Here is a 19336-nt window from a genome sequence, read left to right as displayed (position 1 = left end):
GGACTGCAGTTAAAGGCTACTCTGAGGAGAAAAGTTCTCTAGAGTTGTTGTTAATGGAGATCTGGATACAGTGCATGTGGGTTATCTTAGCTATAATGGGAAGCCTAGAATGCTGTCTGCCTAGACAGCAACCTAATCACAGTGCCCTGAGCAGGAAATAGTACTACCTTGAACATAACCAGATGCAGCTCAAATATAAGAGTTTTCTGAAGGTTACTTTGCATTTTACTTTCTATTAGCTGGTAGTATTTCAATTTCAGTATATTGATAACATGAACTGAACAACAACTTTTAATACAGTATGCAGAAAAATACCGTAAAAATACTTTTCTACAATGGCTCTAACATGCAACCATTGGAATATGAGCTTGGTGGTTACCTATGTTTCAGCACTGAACTGTCTAGCACATTGTAAAGTGGATTTTTGCATGTATGTGTGCATGCACGCTTGCATGTATGTGTGTGCATGCGTGTGCATATGCACTGGGGCTTGAACTCAGGACCTTGTGCTTTACCATTTGAACCACATCTCTACTTCCAGCTTTTTGCTAGCAAACTTGAGGTAAGAGTTTCAGGTTTTGTGTGTCTAGTCTGGCTCCAAACTACATTCTCAGATCTCAGCCTCCAGATCCCAGGCATGAGTGATCAGCACCCAGTTGGAGCTCACTGAGCTATGTGAAATATAGGTATGACAGAGAAAAAAGGCGTGTTGCTCTAATATCCTCCTGCTAAGCTTACCCTGACACAGTCCTCAAGCTAGTTTTCACTACATCTGAAAAAACTTGTGATTTTACTCATAAAAAATGTCCACTGGTTTCAGTTGAATAGCTCAAAGGTCAGGGCTGTGAGGATGGTGTGTGCTTGGAGGCTGCCTGTGAGCAAGCACCCAACAACTGGCAGAAAGGTCCTGGAGAGGCAAGTGTCAGACAGTGGACAGAAAGAGCTGCGAAGAACTCTAGACGCAACAGGCTCAAAGACAGGCAAACACATGTGGACACACCTGTATACTTTATGTTTAGTGACTGCAGTGCTAAGAAAAGGCTTCTTTGACAACCTCAATTTTTAAAATATTTTCAACTGGGGGTGGGAGAATGGAAAGATGGCTGACTTCTGGGGGTCTCATGCATAGTTTGGTGAGTACAGACAGGAACACTCCAGTGGACAACTGAAGTTTTCCAAGAGCACATCTGGCCTTAAGTACCCATAATTAATGTGAATTATGGATATCTTTATTTAGTACTTTTGTAGCAGTACTGGAGCTTAAACTCAGGACCTATCACTTGCTATGCAGGTGCTCTACCACTTGAAACACGCCTTCACCTGATGTACTGTTGATCTTCATAATCTTGATTACAGAAACTTTAATACACACATATCCAATCATACCTCACACATTGAAGATACTCAGTTTTGTCCGACAAAACATGCCTCAATAAAGCTGCAAGCATTAAAAATAATCTTGGAATTTTTAAGTTTATTTTTAAATAAATTGCCACTGGATCACTATCCAAAGTGATTCCTAATGCACTTTGTTATCTGCAGCTTACAAACAGGAACATAGAGAGCCTGATGTCACCAGATGCATCCTACAGGTAAAACTTCCCACATAGCTCCATTGCTCAACAGTGACTGCTGTCTTCATTTCATTCACGAGGTCCTTCTGTGTTTGCAGACTGCTGCTTTCTAGCTTACAAAGCAACTCATCTCTGAAGCCAGGTCTCCTTATTCTGCCCCAGACCACCATCAAAGAGCTGACTATCTTGCTCCTAAAAATAAACTGCACTGTATACAGCATTGTGACAATTTAATAATTGGCATAGTAGTAGATTCAGTTATTATAAAGTGTATTGCAGAGGCCAAAGGTAAAGGTCATAAGGAAACTCAAGTTTATCTTGCTGACAAAGAAAGTTGTACAATTAGAAAGAAACACTCTAGACAAGATGCACTTGGCAGGTTTATTTCTAAAACACAAACTTCACTGGCTATGCTCACGTATTGGAATTCTTGCTATACAAGGTTACATTAAAAAAAGAAGAAGAAGAGAAAAGGACACTGGTTCATGTGTTTTTAAAGCTCTCTTTCCAATGGCAATTCTAAAATATGTGTGTTTTCATTTCTTCCCTTCTTTTAAAAAAATGCAACATATAAACAAAACAGAATTTAGAATAAGCTTTTTATTATCATGTGTCAAGCACTGAGTCCTTAAATCCAACTGTCACATTCAGCTCTTAAGATATTACCTTGGGGGCTGGGGAGGTGGCTCAGTGGTTGAGTGCTTGCCTTGCATGCATGAAGCCCTGGTTTCGATTCCCCAGCACCACATAAGCAAAAAGAAAAAAGCTGGAAGTGGGGCTGTGGCTCAAGTGGTAGAGCGCTAGCCTTGAGCTAAAAGAGCTGAGGGACAGCGCCCAGGCCCAGAGTTCAGGCCCCACGACCGGACCCCCCCCCCCAAAAAAAAGATATTACCTTGAAGAGCTAAAATAGAAGTTTACACTAGACCTAACTGTAGCCTAAATAAGCTTTCTCTGTAGACTAAAGAATCTAGAACCTTAAAAACATGTCAAACTAGTTTCATGTTTTTTCTGCCATATTTCTGTAGTTTGTAGCATTATTTTGAAATTCACCTTCTAATTACTTCAAAATGTTTATAAACAGCAAACATAACTAAAACATTAAATTAAACATCCCCCAGCTATTCTTATGAGCATCCTGAGTATCTATTTCATCCACTTCCCGTTCTGGTGCTCTAGAGTCTGAGCCATGTGCTTACAGAAGTTGCATGGAATTTCAAGGATCATATAGATCAGCTTCTATATCAGTGGTCCTAAGGCTAAGGAAAGACTGCCTCTACTCCACATTTCAACTCCATCTGACTAGTCCTTGCTCTAGCCTTGGTGTGGCTGAAATTACTTCTTAGAAGCAGAAGGTCAGAACCTTTCAGTTCTATGACACAAGTGTCATTGATCTGCCATATGCTATACTTCAGGGAAACACTGGGCAAACTGTTCTGCTTATTTATGGTGTTAGTTTAAACTGGAGTTGAAATGGCCAGAGTTGTTACTGGGCCAATGTAGTCTTTGTTTATCTCATTTTTCAGAGGTACAAATGTTCACTGCTGAGTTATGTTATAAGAGCAGCAACCATATCACCATCATTCCCTTTGTTTAGAGGCATCAAAAGTATTTTTTTAGTTTCGAAAACCAAAGCTGTCTTTCTCAATGACATTAGTAAAATGTTTCTTTAAATATCTTCAACTAAATAAGCTATTCAGAACAAATAGAACATACTCATGTCAAAAACATCTACCCTTGTACAAGATACTATGTTGAAAATGAACTTTACAACTTGGCACGGGGGTTGGGGAGGTGGGAAGAGAAGGGATGGTAGGGGAAAAACAAAGGAGGAGGTAACAATGCTTGATAGGAAATGTACTCATGTAACTGTAACCCCTCTGTAAACTATTTTTACAATAAAAAAAATTTAAAAAATCTACCCTAAGTGATCTTTAAAAGACTATGCAATAGACAGAAATTCTCTACATTCTGCAAAGCATTTCAACCTACTACCTATTTTTAAAATCTCATTTAAGTGTACACTAGTATACTAAATAGTACTACTTTAAGTGCTTACAAAATATATTTGCATAATAAACTTTAATGGATCCAAATAAATAAATCATTGAATGGAGGCTATATTTACATGTTTATAAGATCTCAACATATTGAGATAATTATAATAACTGTTTGATTTATTTTATTTTGTTTTGTTCTGGTCCTGCAGCTTGAACTCAGGGCCTGGGCTTTATGCTCAAGACTAGAGCCCTTCTACTTGAACTACACTTCCACTTCCAGCTTAGAGGTAAGAGTCTCAAAGATTTTACTGTTCTAGCTTGCTTTGAACTGCGATTCTCAGATCTCAGTCTCCTGAGTAACTAGGATTACAGGCATGAGGCACTAGTGCCCAGTGCTTTTTTTGTTTTGATGGTGGTACTGAGGCTTGAACTGAGGGCCGTATTGGTGGTGGTCCTGGGGTTTGAACTGAGGGCCTAGTACTTGACAGGTTAAGTGTTCTACCATTTAAGCCATGTCCCCAGGCCTTTTTGCTTTAGCTATTTTTCAGACAGGGCTTCACACTTTTTACCCAGGCTGGCCCCTTCTACCATGCCAACTTTTTTGTTGAGATGGGTCCAGCTAAATTTGCTCAGGCTGCCCAAACCGCAATATGTTTCCTGAGCAACTGGGATTACAGGTGTAATCCTGAGACACTGCGCCCAGCCTTAAAATAGCTTATAAAAAGGAAAAAATGTTTAAAAAACAATAATGTGTCATCCCATAAAAACTTGCACAATAACTGAGAATACAAGTGAGAGCCCAGGAACAAACTGACATTTATGGTAAGTGGTTTTCAAAAAAGGGGCAAAAGTACAAGCCCCTACTTGAAAAACAAACTGAAAAACTGAGGGCATGGCTTATGTGGTAGAACACAGGGCATTAGCACCTTAATACTCCCCAAAGCAGGCAAAATGAAGGAGGGGGACAGCTCCAAAATTCTTAGAGAATACAGCATTAATCTTTATGACCTTGGATTAAGCAAAGATTTCTTTATACAATAGTGTAAGCATAAAAAGATAAATGGAACTTTACCAAAGTTAAAAATATGTGTTTCAAAGGATACTATCAATATTTGGAAAGACAAGTCAATTCATAGGCTGGGAAAAATATTAACAAGTCTTTTTTCTGATAAGAAATATAAATCCACAACACAAACTAAAAAGATAAGGAAGTAACCAAGTGAGACAAGGAAGAATTCTTGGCACCGTGGGTCACCAGGAAATGCTGGTCAATACCACACTGATTTACAGTGAAACTGTACCATAACAGCTGGGACCAAAAAAGACAGATTTAATCAATGTGGGGACTGGGGACATGCCCAAACCCTCAGCTACCATGCTGAAATGCAAAATCACAACACTTCAAAATGCTAAACACAGTTACTGTAGTATGAAACAATTCCACTTGAGAAATGAAAACATATAGTCAAAATTACATACAAATGTTCAAAGCAAAATTATTCAATCGCCAAAGTGGGAAAGAATCCAAACCATGAGCTAATAAGCTGTAAAATAAACTATGGCAGATCCATACAATGGAGTAACATGCATCCGCATAGGGAAATGACAGACTGATACATATCACAACAAACATGTACCCAGAAAGCTTTGATGAAGCCAGACCAAAGGTTATATACTACACGCTTCCATTTATAGAAAGTATTTAGAATATTAAGAAATATCCAACACAAATAAAGAAGATGGATGAGTCATTGCCTAGGGATGGAAGGAGGAATAAAAGGAGGGGAGGGAGTCATGGCTACTAGGTCCAAGATTTCTTTGGGAGTGATGAAAATGTTAATAGGAGATGACATTGATAGTCATACAATATTGTACATATATTAAAAACCATTGAACTTTGTGGTATACAAATTATCTGCCAATGAAGATATTAAAAAATCTAAAAGATGACTTAATATCATGGACATTGGCATGTGTAAACAGATGATGCTTTGCTTTGCTTCAAAATATCACACAAACGCATTTATCTGTTTTTCAGGTGGTGGCACCTCACCAATCTCTATTCTCACAGTTTTAAATGAAAATGCATCGGTTTCCATCCTAGCCAAGTAAATGCATTCTTCCAAACCAAAAACTATTTGATGAAGAAATGCAAGAGGAATTTTGGTTGCTTTTTTTGGGGGGGGTCCGGTTGTGGGGCCTGAACTCTGGGCCTGGGCGCTGTCCCTCAGCTCTTCAGCTCAAAGGCTAGTGCTCTACCACTTGAGCCACAGCACCACTTCCGGCTTTTTTTCTTTTTGCTTATGTGGTGCTGGGGAATCGAACCCAGGGCCTCATGCATGCAAGGCAAGCGCTCTACCACTGAGCCACCTTCCCAGCTCCTGCAAGAGGAATTTTAATTTTTGATTTTCAGAGACAGAGACTAGAAAAGCAGTCACCCATGTAGAAGGGATTAGCTGTCACTCACACAGGAAGAATCAGCTGTCATACAGGAGGATCAGCTGTCACTCACACAGGAAGGATCAGCTGTCACTCACAAAGGAGGGATCAGCTGTCACTCACATAGGAGGGAACAGCTGTCACTCACGCAAGAGGATCAGCTGTCACTCATTTAGGAGGATCTGTCACTCATGTAGGAGGAACAGCTGTCACCCATTTAGGAGGAGCAGCTCTTACTCATACAGGAAAGATCAGCTGTCACCCATGTAGAAGATCAGCTGTAAATCTAGGACAGGTTAAGGCTGTGCGTCCCACACATTAGTACTGTGGACACTTTTATAACTACTCCAAGATAGGACAGCCTTGTAGTTTCATTACCTTTCTCTTTCTCAAACTGTCTTCTAGAAGTTCACACTCTTGAACAGACACACAATGATTACCTTCTTCCCTCCGGTCACAAACTGCTTGCAACTGGATCTCACAAAGTGGGGGTGCACAGCAACGATCTGCAAGAGAACAAGGACCAGCCCTTCTGAGAACAGTTCACTATACACCATGAGCATCATCAATGCCCTAGTGTCAGGCAGTGTGTTCAGCAACATTCTGAATTGACTCAGGACACCTGTCTTCTGCTCTGTGTGAAAAGTCAGCTCAGAGTCCTCAGGCCAGGACCACAAACTGCTCCCCTTCAAGACCTATTCCACTCTGCAGCAGTGGAAATAGGCTGAGCCTCACCTCTTTCCCTGCCCACCCCCCAGCTCTCAGGCATAGTGCTGTCTTCTTCCTCAGGTTACCATCCTCCCTTCCAGAAGTACTCCCTCTCCTTTCCTCCTCTCTCCTACTCATTCTTACCATCCATCAAACACAACGTGCAGAAATTACCCCTACATCTCCTTTCTTTGCCCCCTGTCATGTATCCTTCTGCCTCATTAACAAGACTTTTTGAAGGCAGCATGCTCATTGGGTGTTTCACCTCCCTGACTTGCAATGTACTCCAGGATGACCTCAGTAAGGAGGTCCATAACTTGATAATTATCGGATAGCATACCCCTGAACTGTCTTCCCATCCTCTAACCAACGTGCTATCTTTGGCACTGCTACTGCTTCTATTAGAGGTCTCTCTCTATTGGTCTCTTTTGATGCTGCCCTCTGAATGTCTTCTGGTCCTCCTCAGTCTTCCTTACCATTTTTTTAAAATTTCTGTTGCCTAGGAGTGCTTTGGAACTTCTTTTTAGGGTTATATACTTAAAAACTGGGTATACTCTTAAAATGCTCCCCATCTTACTCAGCTGTGATTATCTACTGTGTCTTTAAAGGAGACTCTCCATCTTGAGGTCCTAAAATTTCCACAGGTTTCTACTGGATGTATTACTGACTTAAATTCAAGACCACATGAGCAATACCCTTATGTGAACTGTCCCTTGTTCCACTAGATGGCATTCCCACACACCACTGCCAGAGCAAGAACCTGACTCAGCCTCATCAACTCCATTTGTGATCACTCTGATCCAGGATGCCTCTAAGTCTACAAAGGAAAGGCTCTCTCTGTTTACTCTGTTCTATTTAGAATATGTACCATCATTTTTTTTATGGAGCTCCTGTAACATTTGGAGTCTCACAGGTACTAGATAGTCTCTCTTCTCCCATCCCTCCAGTATTCATTCTCGATTATATTTAAACCACCCTCCACTTAGCCTTCTAAAACATGTCAGATCTTATCTCTCCTTCACCTACGGTCAACAAACATTTGAATAAACAAGTGAAAACTAACAAGGTCCACATCCTCTAACAAGTCTAATACTTCAGTGTAACTGTTACTTAAAACTGGTCTTCTGCCTCTTGTCATGAGACCTGCAATCTATATTGAATATAGTCACTGTAATTATTTTCTTAAGCTTAGCTTAGTTTAAATCACTCTTGTTCTTAAAACACTTGCTAATTTCTCCTTGCCCATTAGATGGAATCCAAATACCTCTGGCTCCGATACAATGCCAGCTCCCACCTTCTTCGACTGTTGTCTTGCCAAATCAGAGCTTGATACAGCATCTAAACTAGACCATTTGCTACTCACTGAACACAGCTTGAACTTCCAGCTTCTGCACTTCTATTCTTCCATGGGGAAAGTCTGCTTCTAAGTATGACACTACTCACAAATTAAAGCTCAAATATCACTCCAAATGAAGTCATCACTCCAAATGAACAGCTAAAAGAGGCTCTTTTCAGTTTGGGGTTCCTTAAAGCTCTTTTTGTATTTTCCAGTCTTTAGTTACAGATGTTGGTGTGTGTGTGTGTGTGTGTGTGTGTGTGTGTGTGTGTGTGTGTGTGTGTGTGTGTGTGTGTGTGTGTGTGTGTGTGTGTGTAAGTGAGAGAGTAAGTGACTTCTAATGGGTGAAGTCTCCAAGCACAGCCTAAGAGCACAATCCCATCATATGCTTCTTGCCACCCTCACAGTACCCAAAGGTATTGGTGTAGCATAGTGATGAGTGAATCAGAAGTAACAGAATTACCATAATTTCAATCCCTGAGCTGAGAAATTCTTTGAAAAATTAAAGCTTCCTAATACTTACTTTAATGGGACAGTCAAATGTCTCATGAAATTCTTCTCCAGAATATAGTCCAAAAACCTGCACCTGTAAACAGACCATGCCTTTCATCACCATAAGAAGACAAAAGCTGCTGAGTCAGCAGAACATACTATCAATAATTTTAGAAAGTAAGAAAGACAAGTAGAACACTTAATAATTCCGAGCCCCTGTAACCACTACTACATATCCAATGAACTCAATCCATTCAGGGAGACAGTAGCTACTGTAATTAAGATTTTATAGGATTCCATCGATAGAGTCTCCACTATTCTACAAATCTGTTTTAGTAAATGGATTCAACTTTTAAAAATGACACAAGTATGAAAAGCTTATTAATATTCTTTGAATGAATATCTCATTGGCTATTCTTAAAGCAATCATTTTTTTCACCCCTTAAGGAGAACGGAGCTTCTTTCTTGAGTCATTCATATATAAATCAGGCACCTAGATCAATGTGGTTGGTATGAGATGAGATAAACTTCATTTACAATCTTACATGGAAAATACTGAGAATGTATCAGGGAAAGATGTAAGTTCCTCCTTACCAATTCCTACTTTAAGGCTATTGCAGGCTATTTTGTTCATATCTGTATTTTCCATGCAGCTTTGCACATGTTTATGACACAAATCTAACCCTTCAACCATCACCCAAATCAAATCCAAACTGGGTGCAGTAGCATACACCCACAATCCCAGCACCTGGGTTGCTGAGACTAGAAGACTATGAATTAAAAGCCAGCCCAGTACATAGAGTAATTTCTAGGAATCCCTTGGTGTCTATACAGTAGACAACATCTTCATATTAACCACTACCATACAATCTATCACCATGCATAAATAAATCATGATAAGGTTTAAATTTTATATAAACAGAATCACATATTATCTCACTGGTTCTTCTACTGGACATATTCCTTGCACACTGTTGTATATAGCAGCAGTGAATTTTTATCATTGCTATATAGTATTTCAATGTATCACTACATCACAATTCATGTATTCCTTCCACTGATGACCACCTGGGTATTTCCGGATTGGGGCTGTTATGAATAGCACTGCTATAAAACAGTCTATACTACCTGCTCAAGGCTAGTGCTCTACCACTTGAGCCACAGCACCACTTTCAGTTTTCTGAGCGGTTTATTAGAGATAAGAGTCTCATGGATTTTCATGCCTGGGCTGGCTTTGAACCGTGATCCTCAGATCTCAGCATCCTGAGTAGCTAGGATTACAGGCGTGAGCCACGGGGCGCCTGCCTTGTTACTTATACTCTTAACAGCAGAACATGAGAACTCCAGAGGTTCTCAAAGACTTGGAGCTAACTAACAGTAATAGAAGCAATAGAGACCCCAGTGTGATTTCCTACTTAATTAAAAAGTGCAGTTATGCTAACACAACCTGTCTTTCTCTGCATCCACAATGTCACAACAGGTGTTGGGTGAAATCTTAGTCTATTACTAATTTACATCTCTAAATGCTTCAACAAGCTTCATCTCTGATTATATTCATGGTTACAATCCCCAGACACTGAGGGCTGGACCCCACCCTAGACAAATTAAATTACTTCAATTTGGGATGAATGCTATTTGTGAAGGCTCCCTCAGGACAATACACAGCCAGAGTTGCCAAACTTGGTCCTCCTGGGGCCCTCAAAAAGGCCTAGTGAGGGATGGGAGTAAATACCACCATGCTTGTTTAATGAACAATTCTGCAGAAGATAAACCACTTGCCTAAAGTTCTAAAAATTGTAATCACAAGACTTAGGACCAGAACTCAGGCCTTAGAAGCCTGTTTTTCTACATGAGATCTTTATATAAGACAGCCTAAAATCTGCAAGTAAGAAAGACATCATTCCACATGAAGGATTAGAAAAGCAGAACAGAACAACAAAGAAAAGTCTTAACTATCTGCCAAACTTCTGAGATTGAAGCTTCAAGACAGAATTTGAAACAAAATGAAGCAGATTACTCATTTAGATGGCTATCTTGCCTTCTACCTCCAGACAGTAAGAGTAATTTTTAGAAAACAGTGATGAGCACACGGGCTGAGAGTCAAGTGGAGAAAATTAAATTATGAATTGCCAGGGATAAAAGTCCCTTTAAAAGTCATGAGTCCGGGGCTGGGAAGGTGGCTCAGTGGTAGAGCGCTTGCCTTGCATGCCTAAGACCCTGGGTTCGATTCCTCAGCACCACATAAGCAAAAAGAAAAAAGCCGGAAGTGGCGCTGTGGCTCAAGTGGTAGAGCGCTAGCCTTGAGCTGAAGAGCTGAGGGACAGTGCCCAGGCCCAGAGTTCAGGCCCCACGACTGGACCCAAAAAAGAAAAAGAAAAAAAAAAAAGCCATGAGTCTAGGAAAATAAAATAGTACAGTGATGAAGAGAATAAGGTGTATTTGCAGAAGAATGAAAAGAACAGAGGATGGCACCAGCACTGCTCTCAGTTGGCAGGCACTGCATTCCTCCCTCCTGGGGAACCAGTCAGGGTAAAAATCATGAAACAAGCAAACAAAACCCAAAAGAGTACCTGATGAAGGGAGCAAAGTGAGATTAGAATTCAACTCAAAGCTGGGCTCATGCCTTCAATCCAGCACTCTGGAGGCCGAGGCAGGAAGATCAAGAATTTGAGGCCAGACTGGGCTATATAGCAAAACACTGTCTCAAAACAAACAACCATGAAACCTAAGCAGAAAACAAGGAAGTCAACTTCTATTCTTGAGCTTGAGTAACACTCTCCTTGACTACAGAGAAGTAAACTTTATACAGCACATCAGCCTCAGAATGGAGGTGGTTTATAAATCCATTGGTGCTTCAGTACATTTCACTAATGTGAAATCCCAGCCTAATGTAAGTTAGGAAATGAATATGTGGTGATAAAACACAGTTGATATGCTCCTGAGCAGGCCTCCCCAACTGCCTACAGAGGTAAGGTGGGCAGCAGAGTGGGTGGCAGCCCAGGCAGTGGACTACAGGGCTATGCTCCTGCCTCTGGGTGATATTGCCTCTTGCTTCACCAGACTGAATTCCTTTGAAGAATTGAGAATAGATGGAATTGAAGTAATAACCAAAATTGTACCTGAAGTAATACCTCAGTATATGATTCAAAAGGACTTACTGCATTCTAGACAAAATGAAGAGATAGCAAAACTAGTCATAACTTAGCACAATTACAAGGAGAATTTATGAATGCTGCTGTCTAAGCTGCAAGGAAGGACAAAACAAACATACTTCTGAGACTTCTTAAAGCAGTAGGCTGCATCAGACATGTCTCCAAAGGGTCAGAAAAAGGCAACAATCATCTCCAAAACTTTGAAAACATTTCCACCAGAATTTTACACTAGAGGCTAGTTTAGACATAAAGGTAGTATATGTGAGAAATGAGAAATAAACCTGGTAGACAATAAACTAAAAAGTTACTTATAAATGTATGTCAGTAAGGTGAACTTGAAAGGTTGCTTATGAACATATGTTAATAAGTTGAAATTGAACATACACATAGATTACATACAATATATACAATGTGGGCATGTGTGGATCCCCCAATTTAGAACTCAAAGAAAGCTATGAGAGAAGAAGACCAGAAGTGAGTACCAGCTCAATCAACTATAGTTTAATCAACTGCTAGAATTACAGCTCTACAAATGAATGCAAACATCAAAGGTCGTTATTGAAATATTGAGAACTGTTTGCTCATGAGTCTTTTTTTTTTTTTTTGGTCAATTGTAGGGCTTGAACTCTGGGCCTGGGCACTGTCCCTGGGCTCTCCATCTCAAGGCTACCACTTGAGCCACAGAGCCACTTCCAGCTTTTTCTGTTTATGTGGTGCTGAGGAATCGAACCCAGGGCCTCATACATGCAAGGCAAGTACTCTACCACTGAGCCACCTTCCCAGCCCCTCATGAGTCTTAATATAGAAAACAGAGTAAAACTTACAATGGCCCTTCAAAGGTGCATTGGAAAGCAAAAATAAGAAAAGAAAGCTCTAGATATTAGATCAGAAGACCTGTGGCCTTTCTGATTTTATCTTTATGACCACTGTGTCCACATTCTTTTCAACAAGCTCCTCAATTTTCACAATAACAGCTGGTCTATGGTAAGGGCCACTTTACACAAACATGTTCACTGTAAGATTTTCAGTTCTATTAATGCTAAATAAAATATATGACAAAGTCATTTTTCAAAATATGTCACATCCTTTAAAAAAAAAAAACTAAAAATAGACTACCCTATGACTCTACCACTATTGGGCAAATATCCAAAGGAACGTAAGTCAATACAAAAGAAAGACACTTGTATACTTATACTTATCATAGTATTGTTCACCACAGTAAAACTATGGAATCAGCCATTGTGCCCAACAATAGATGAATGGATAAAGATGACGTTGTAAAAACATATTATGGAATATTACATAGCCATAAAAAAGGTAAAATCCTGTCATTTACAAGAAAATGGGTGGACTGTATCATATTGAGCAAGACAAAAAAAACCCTCAAAACAAGATATCATATATTTTTTCATTCATATTTAGAAGCTAGAACTAAAAGATAATTCATGAACTTGAATCTACATATGTATTATTCCTGTATACATGATTAGATAGACAGAACAAAAGTCTAAAGGGACTACTTAGGAGAAGGGAAAGTGGAAGGTAATAGAGAAAGAGGGTGAATAACTTTGAGATATACTGCAACTCAACCAAAGCTGTTACCAATAAGGGCTAGGAGTAGAAGGGAGAGAAACTGGCTCTGTTGGGGGATGAGTACCAGTGAGAGGGAGTTGGACTAAGAGGGTGAGAGAGGATGAAATGGTCAAAATAGACTGCCGGCATGCGTGGAAATACAACTCCACAAAACCTATCACAAGTCTATATAAAAATATAGCAGTGAAAGCCCCTGCTTTCACTGTATTTGATGTTGGTATAATTTGTGGAGGGGAAGGGAAAAACAAATCGTTTAAATAGGAATACAGGTGGACCCATTGTAACAATGAGACATACAAGTCGCTATGTCAAAAATGAACTTTACAGCTTTGGTGGGGGGGAGGAGTGTTGGATGGGGGGGGCAGGGGAAGGATGGGATGGGAAGGGGAAACAAAGGAGGAGGCTACAATGCCTGATAAAAAATGTACTCATTATCTTGCTCATGTAATTGTAACTCTTCTGTACAGTATTTTCACAATAAAAAAATATATAGCAGTTCTACATTTTGCTCAAATATGAAACCAGAGGTGTTTGCCCATAGGTGTCATCATTTCATGCATCAGAGTCTTTACACAGTGACAGTCTTTATATTTAGGATCTTTAATAACAACTCTTTAAAGCTCTGAAAGTGTCTCGAAAACATTTGTTTCTGGGGCTGGGAAGGTGGCTCAGTGGTAGAGTGCTTGCCTTGCATGCATGAGGCCTTGGGTTTGATTCCTCAGCACCACATAAACAGAAAAAGCTGGAAGTGGCGCTGTGGCTCAAGTGGTAGAGCGCTATCCTTGGGCAGAAGAGCTGATGGACAGCGCCTAGGCCCAGAGTTCAGGCCCACAACCCGCAAAAAAAAAAAAAAAAAAAAAAGAAAGAAAAAAAGAAAACATTTGTTTCTAACTCCATAAACAAATATTCTTTTTTTTTTTTCCCCAGGGCTGAGGACCGAACCCAGGGCCTTGCATGCGCCAGGCGGGCGCCCTTCTGCTGGGCTAAATCCCCAGCCCCCAAATATTCTTGTTTTAATTAACCTGGTACCATTCTGGAAAGAGTTCCTCAAATTGAAAAAAAAAAAAAAAGATTACATTTCTTTGCAGTTAAATACTAGGCGCATACATACGTTTCAATAGTATGATTGATTTTTCTCAATTTCTGCACAAACCAGCTCCTCTCCCTCATTATCACGCTCACCTCAGAATTTCACAAAGTCCTGTAAAACCTGATATGCTTTCAAAGACTTTCTGGGAAACACTAGACTGAGATATAGAAAAAAATTTCTTATGCATGAACAACAGAGAGAAACGGGTATCTCTTTAACATTGAGTATACTGTTTTTAATTTACTCATTTTCACGGTCCTCTGAATTTAGAGCACGTAAAAATATACAATTAGATTAGGAAATTTCTATTCAGTAAGGAATACATGAGGTTTATAACAATGTAATCTCTTCTTAAACTTTTACTTTTCAAAAGTAGCTTAAATACACAGTGCATTAGAATTTTATCATTGCAAACTCACATTACAAAAGACTTCCATTGACTTAAAAACAAAAAAGACATTCTTCTAAGTGGAAAATCAATCACCACAAGCACTAAATGCCACAGCTCAACATCAGCAAGAAGCACTGATAATTGTTAGTTATACACTGCAGAAATGATGTATGTCCTCAGCCAAGGAAGTAGGTGCCAGGATTTTAGAAAACTGTACATATATTGATTTTACATTTATTTAATGTGGCCATTGTAAGACACTTTATTCTTCTGATAAACTATGATTGCTTATCAAAAGATTCTATAATTCAAGAGTAACATTCATAACTTGTGTGTGAAAATGAAAACCACCAGCCCACAGAAATCATGCCCACAAAATCCAATTTTGTGGATTTATGGCAGAGAGGAATTAAACTACTGTCTTGCAGGAGCTGCAGGCCAGTCACTGAAGTCTAAGTGGCACCCAGTAATGATTAAGGTGACATGCCACCCTGCCACAGCTGTTAATCAGCTTAATACTAGTTAGATTATTGACATTCTTGTAATTACTTTTCCTAAGGCACATTTGTGCAAAATATATTTTACTTTAATTATGAGCAATCGGAAGCAAGTCCGATACTCAAAGAAAATAATCAAAGGTTCTTTTGATGCAGAGGAATAGGAAGCTGAGTGCAGTTCTGATCACCTGGGGTCAGGCATGATCATAGGCGGCATTGCCAGAGAAGTGGGACCACCTCTCCCTATACCTTGCCATCCTCGGAACACACGCCCATGTGCTCTCCACTCTCATCCAGGCTAATCTGGTTTATCTTCACGGGGCTCTGAAAAACAAACCAAAACCAAAAGGATATGTAAAACCTCAGGAAAAACAGGTATCAACAATAAATGCTTTACTTTATTAACATTCACATGGTAGAATCAGTGGTTTATCTGTTTTCATGCCAGAGTTCATGACATATTTTGTTTTGCAAATAAAAAAATAGTAACATGTTTAACATAACTATAAGTGCAGCTTTAGGGTGTATAGTCTAGAATTCCTGTGCCTTTAATATAGTAGTCTCCATGTATGGCTATGTAAATTTTAAAAGTACTTATTACAATTAAGTCATTTTCATAAGTCAGTTCTTCATTTGAAATACATGTGTCAGTAGTTCAACAACCAAATGTGACTAGGGGCTGCTGAAAAGTCACAGAATTCCCATATTATCTTCTCGATGCAGGAAAATCTATTAGGACAGTGGTGCTGTACACCTACAAAGCAGACCCAAAGCAGAATGAAGCCAAGCAATCAAGTGCTCAGTGCAAGGTTCTTCATTTCAGCCTATATTTAGGGATGTGCTTCATTTTCCATACACATGTCAGAATGTAAGTACTTCATTCCTGGACTCTGACCAAAAGGTTCATGGTCTGTCCTAACCGTGTCTCAATCACACTGTATCATTTCCAAAGACCTGCATACACCTTCTGTTTCCAATCCTGGAAGACAGTAGACCTCTCAGGATGGTACCCCCACCTCCTAATAAGGAAAATAAATCTACATGAAACTACAGAATAGGTACATAGAATTACAGAATACATCCTGACATCCTGTCCAAATCCGTAGCAACATTTTGTGGCTACACCATACAATGGTCTTCCGAGGACAAACTTATTACACCACCATGCCATTGAACAGAAAGCCTGTGTTGTAGCATATATACACTAGTAACACTAAAACAAATCATGACTATGAGGCAGAACATGCTCCTTCCCTCATCTCTACTGGCAACAGACTTTTTTAAAACTTTTTTTCTGTTAGTGATCAGTATTCATTGATTCATTTCCCTGACTACTAATAAGCATAAGCATTTTTCTAAGTCTATGGGCCAATTAATTTGATCTTGTATAAAATATGTATAAAATGCTCATTCACATCTTCTGCCCATTTTTCCTTACAAATATGTTTCTTTTTTATGTTCATCCATACATTGTATATCTAGTCTTCTATAACATGGTATTATATTATTTATTATATTCAAGCCTTTAAATCCTCTCAGAAATCATTTTTTTAGAAATAGATATGCATGTAGCCTACGCTTGAAATGTGATTATCATATAATAAATATTTACATACACACTGCCAGGTACAGTGGCTCAATGCTATAATTCTAGCTACTTGGAAGGCAGAGGCCAGCTTAAGATCAGACTGGGCCTAAAAATTCATGAGACCTCATCTCAACCAATGACATATGCCCATTATCCCAGATACAGAGATAGGTAGCAATGGCATATATGTCATCCCTAGCAACACAGGAAAGTACAAGTAGGAAGACTGCAGCCCAGGTCTACCTGGGTACAATGCAAAACCTCCATCTCAAAAATAACCACTGCAAAAAGGAGCTAGAGGCACGACTCAAGAGGTAAAAGGCCTGCCTAGCAAGCATGGGTCCCCAAATTCAGTACCCAGTACTGCTAAACTTTATGAATTTTCATGTTCAATACTGATTTAAGTACAGAATATGTATATACAGATTTTGGCATTTGGTAAGGTGCAGCCTGGCCTATTTTCGTATTTTCCTTGGCTTTTCTCAAGATTTTAATCTTCTATGCAAATTTTAAAATAAGATGACCTTAGTGTTGCTCAAGTTGATGGCTGTAGTTGAATTCTAACTTTGTTTATCCAATCAGAACGTTTAACACTGCTGGGAATGCCTCTTTGCCTCTATGAAAAGATGTCACGAGGCCAGGTTTTCCTTTAAAATTTCTGGCCATTCCATTTCAGTCATTTTGCTGGATGGTCCTTATCTCTGATTCTACATCTCAATCAAGTCTTTATTTTTCTTACATTTTTATACTTATCTTAAATACTAGTAATCTTCTCCAGGGCAGAAATGACTCCTATCAAATCGGTAGCTCCAAACTGAACTCTCCACATTCCTGACCAACATGTAAGATTTACTTATTTATGTTCTAGCATGCATGCCTAACAGGCATTGTAATTAAAATGTATCCTAAAACTAAGATTCTCATCTTTCTTCCTGGAGAGGGTCTTCTTTGTTTTGAGTTCTTGGTTGGTAGTGGTGTTTGACAGTACTGGGGTTTGAACTCAGAGCCTTGTGCTTGCTAGGCAGGCACTCTTCTCATTTAAGCCACAACCTCCAGGTCCCTGAGAGGCTCTTCGAATGTGGTCTGCATCTCAGTTAATGCCTTCTACCTTTCTGCTTGCTCCAGGAAAAAACCTTGGAGACATTTCTTACTCCTAATCTTGTTTCCTACTCTATATTGGATCTGTAGGTAATTCCTGTCATCTTTTCAGGCAAAATTTATCCAGAATGCTCTTTGGCTGATTTTTGAACTGCAGCCTTTCCCAGAAGTCAACCTTTATAAGAGTATAAGAGATTTCCAAGAGGTCAGCGTGTCCTGAATCTGATGACCAAAAGACTCCCCAGCAGAACTCGTGATCTGAAGAACAGTGCTCTCAAATCATGAAGTTAGGATCACTGCAGGTTCAATGTGACCCAATGTTTACAAATATTACCTCGTTTAGACATACGTCCTTTAGGACACTCTGAAATATTAGCACCAGTTATAATCTGACTGTAAAATATTATTATTAAGTTGCCCCTTTCGATGTTCTGCTAGCTTTCTACAAGTATTTATGGTATTTGTAATCAGAAGATAAATATTTCAAAAACCTGATTAAGCAGCAAACTCATTAATCCCAAAACAAAAAGAAACCAAAATCAAGATTAACCGTTAAAGCCATCTTTCCAGGGAACTACAGCACATATTTTGATTCTGCATCATCGCTATGCATATTCCATTTACATAAAAATTCTCTAACATGTAATAAAGAATAAGATTTAATAAATAATAGGATTTCAAATTACAATTGTCAGTGGTGCTTGCAACCAGCCTGCATCCATAACCATTGCTCTCATGCACAAGAACAACTGCCTGACATATCTGCTTCCTCTGTATCTGGAAACAAAGGTACACACACAAGAAAGGAAGCAGGATGCCCACAAGCTTGAAGGGAAACCTGGCAGAGACAGAGAGATCCTGGTTTTCTGTGCCTTTTGCTGTAACAGCTGAAGAGCGGAGAGTCCCGCCTCACACACAATTTGAGATGCATATTTGCAAAGGTGGGACACTGCAGCAGACATGAAAAAGGGAAGGGGACCAAAGAAGACCAGAGAGAAATGGTCTCAGCTGTATTTTCCATTAGCTACAATTTTGTTCCTAATGGAGATATGTTTGGAATTCTGGACAAATATAAGGGAGTCTGCTCAAAAATCAATAGTGTCAAGCTGACAGTATAGAACACATGAAAGTGTTTCCTCAATAGAATAAAGAAAGCAGGAGGGGTGACGACCAGAACATACCACTAAATCCAAGTCCACTACAGGTGGTCTCAAGTTCTTAAATTTAAAGAAACAGGTTACACCTCATGTGATAATCAATTACCTAATAAAAATGCTTGAAATAAACACACTTAGTATGGATTATGCCAGCTCTTCAGTTAGGAATAAATTCATGGTCATTTGAAAAGCTGCTTTTAATGGTGTTCTTCGTGGCAACTTCT

General features: G+C 39.4%; 1 protein-coding gene across 2 annotated transcripts in view; it reads right to left on the bottom strand.

Annotated features, from left to right (window-relative positions):
- Vps41 (VPS41 subunit of HOPS complex) overlaps positions 1-19336 on the bottom strand; it is a 127339-nt gene that overhangs the window by 61182 nt on the left and 46821 nt on the right. For both annotated transcript variants that reach the window (XM_042695047.1, XM_042695048.1), the window contains 3 exons: positions 15519-15593; positions 8578-8640; positions 6451-6516 (listed from right to left, as the gene is read on the bottom strand). In XM_042695047.1, the coding sequence (XP_042550981.1) occupies positions 6451-6516; positions 8578-8640; positions 15519-15593 (204 nt within the window). The remainder of the gene's footprint in view (positions 1-6450; positions 6517-8577; positions 8641-15518; positions 15594-19336) is intronic.

The sequence above is a fragment of the Dipodomys spectabilis genome, unplaced genomic scaffold (assembly GCF_019054845.1).
Source record: "Dipodomys spectabilis isolate Male_0828 unplaced genomic scaffold, ASM1905484v1 ptg000178l, whole genome shotgun sequence".
Lineage (NCBI taxonomy): Eukaryota > Metazoa > Chordata > Mammalia > Rodentia > Heteromyidae > Dipodomys > Dipodomys spectabilis.
Note: the sequence above shows the minus strand (reverse complement) of the source record. Positions and strands in the feature narration are given on the sequence as shown.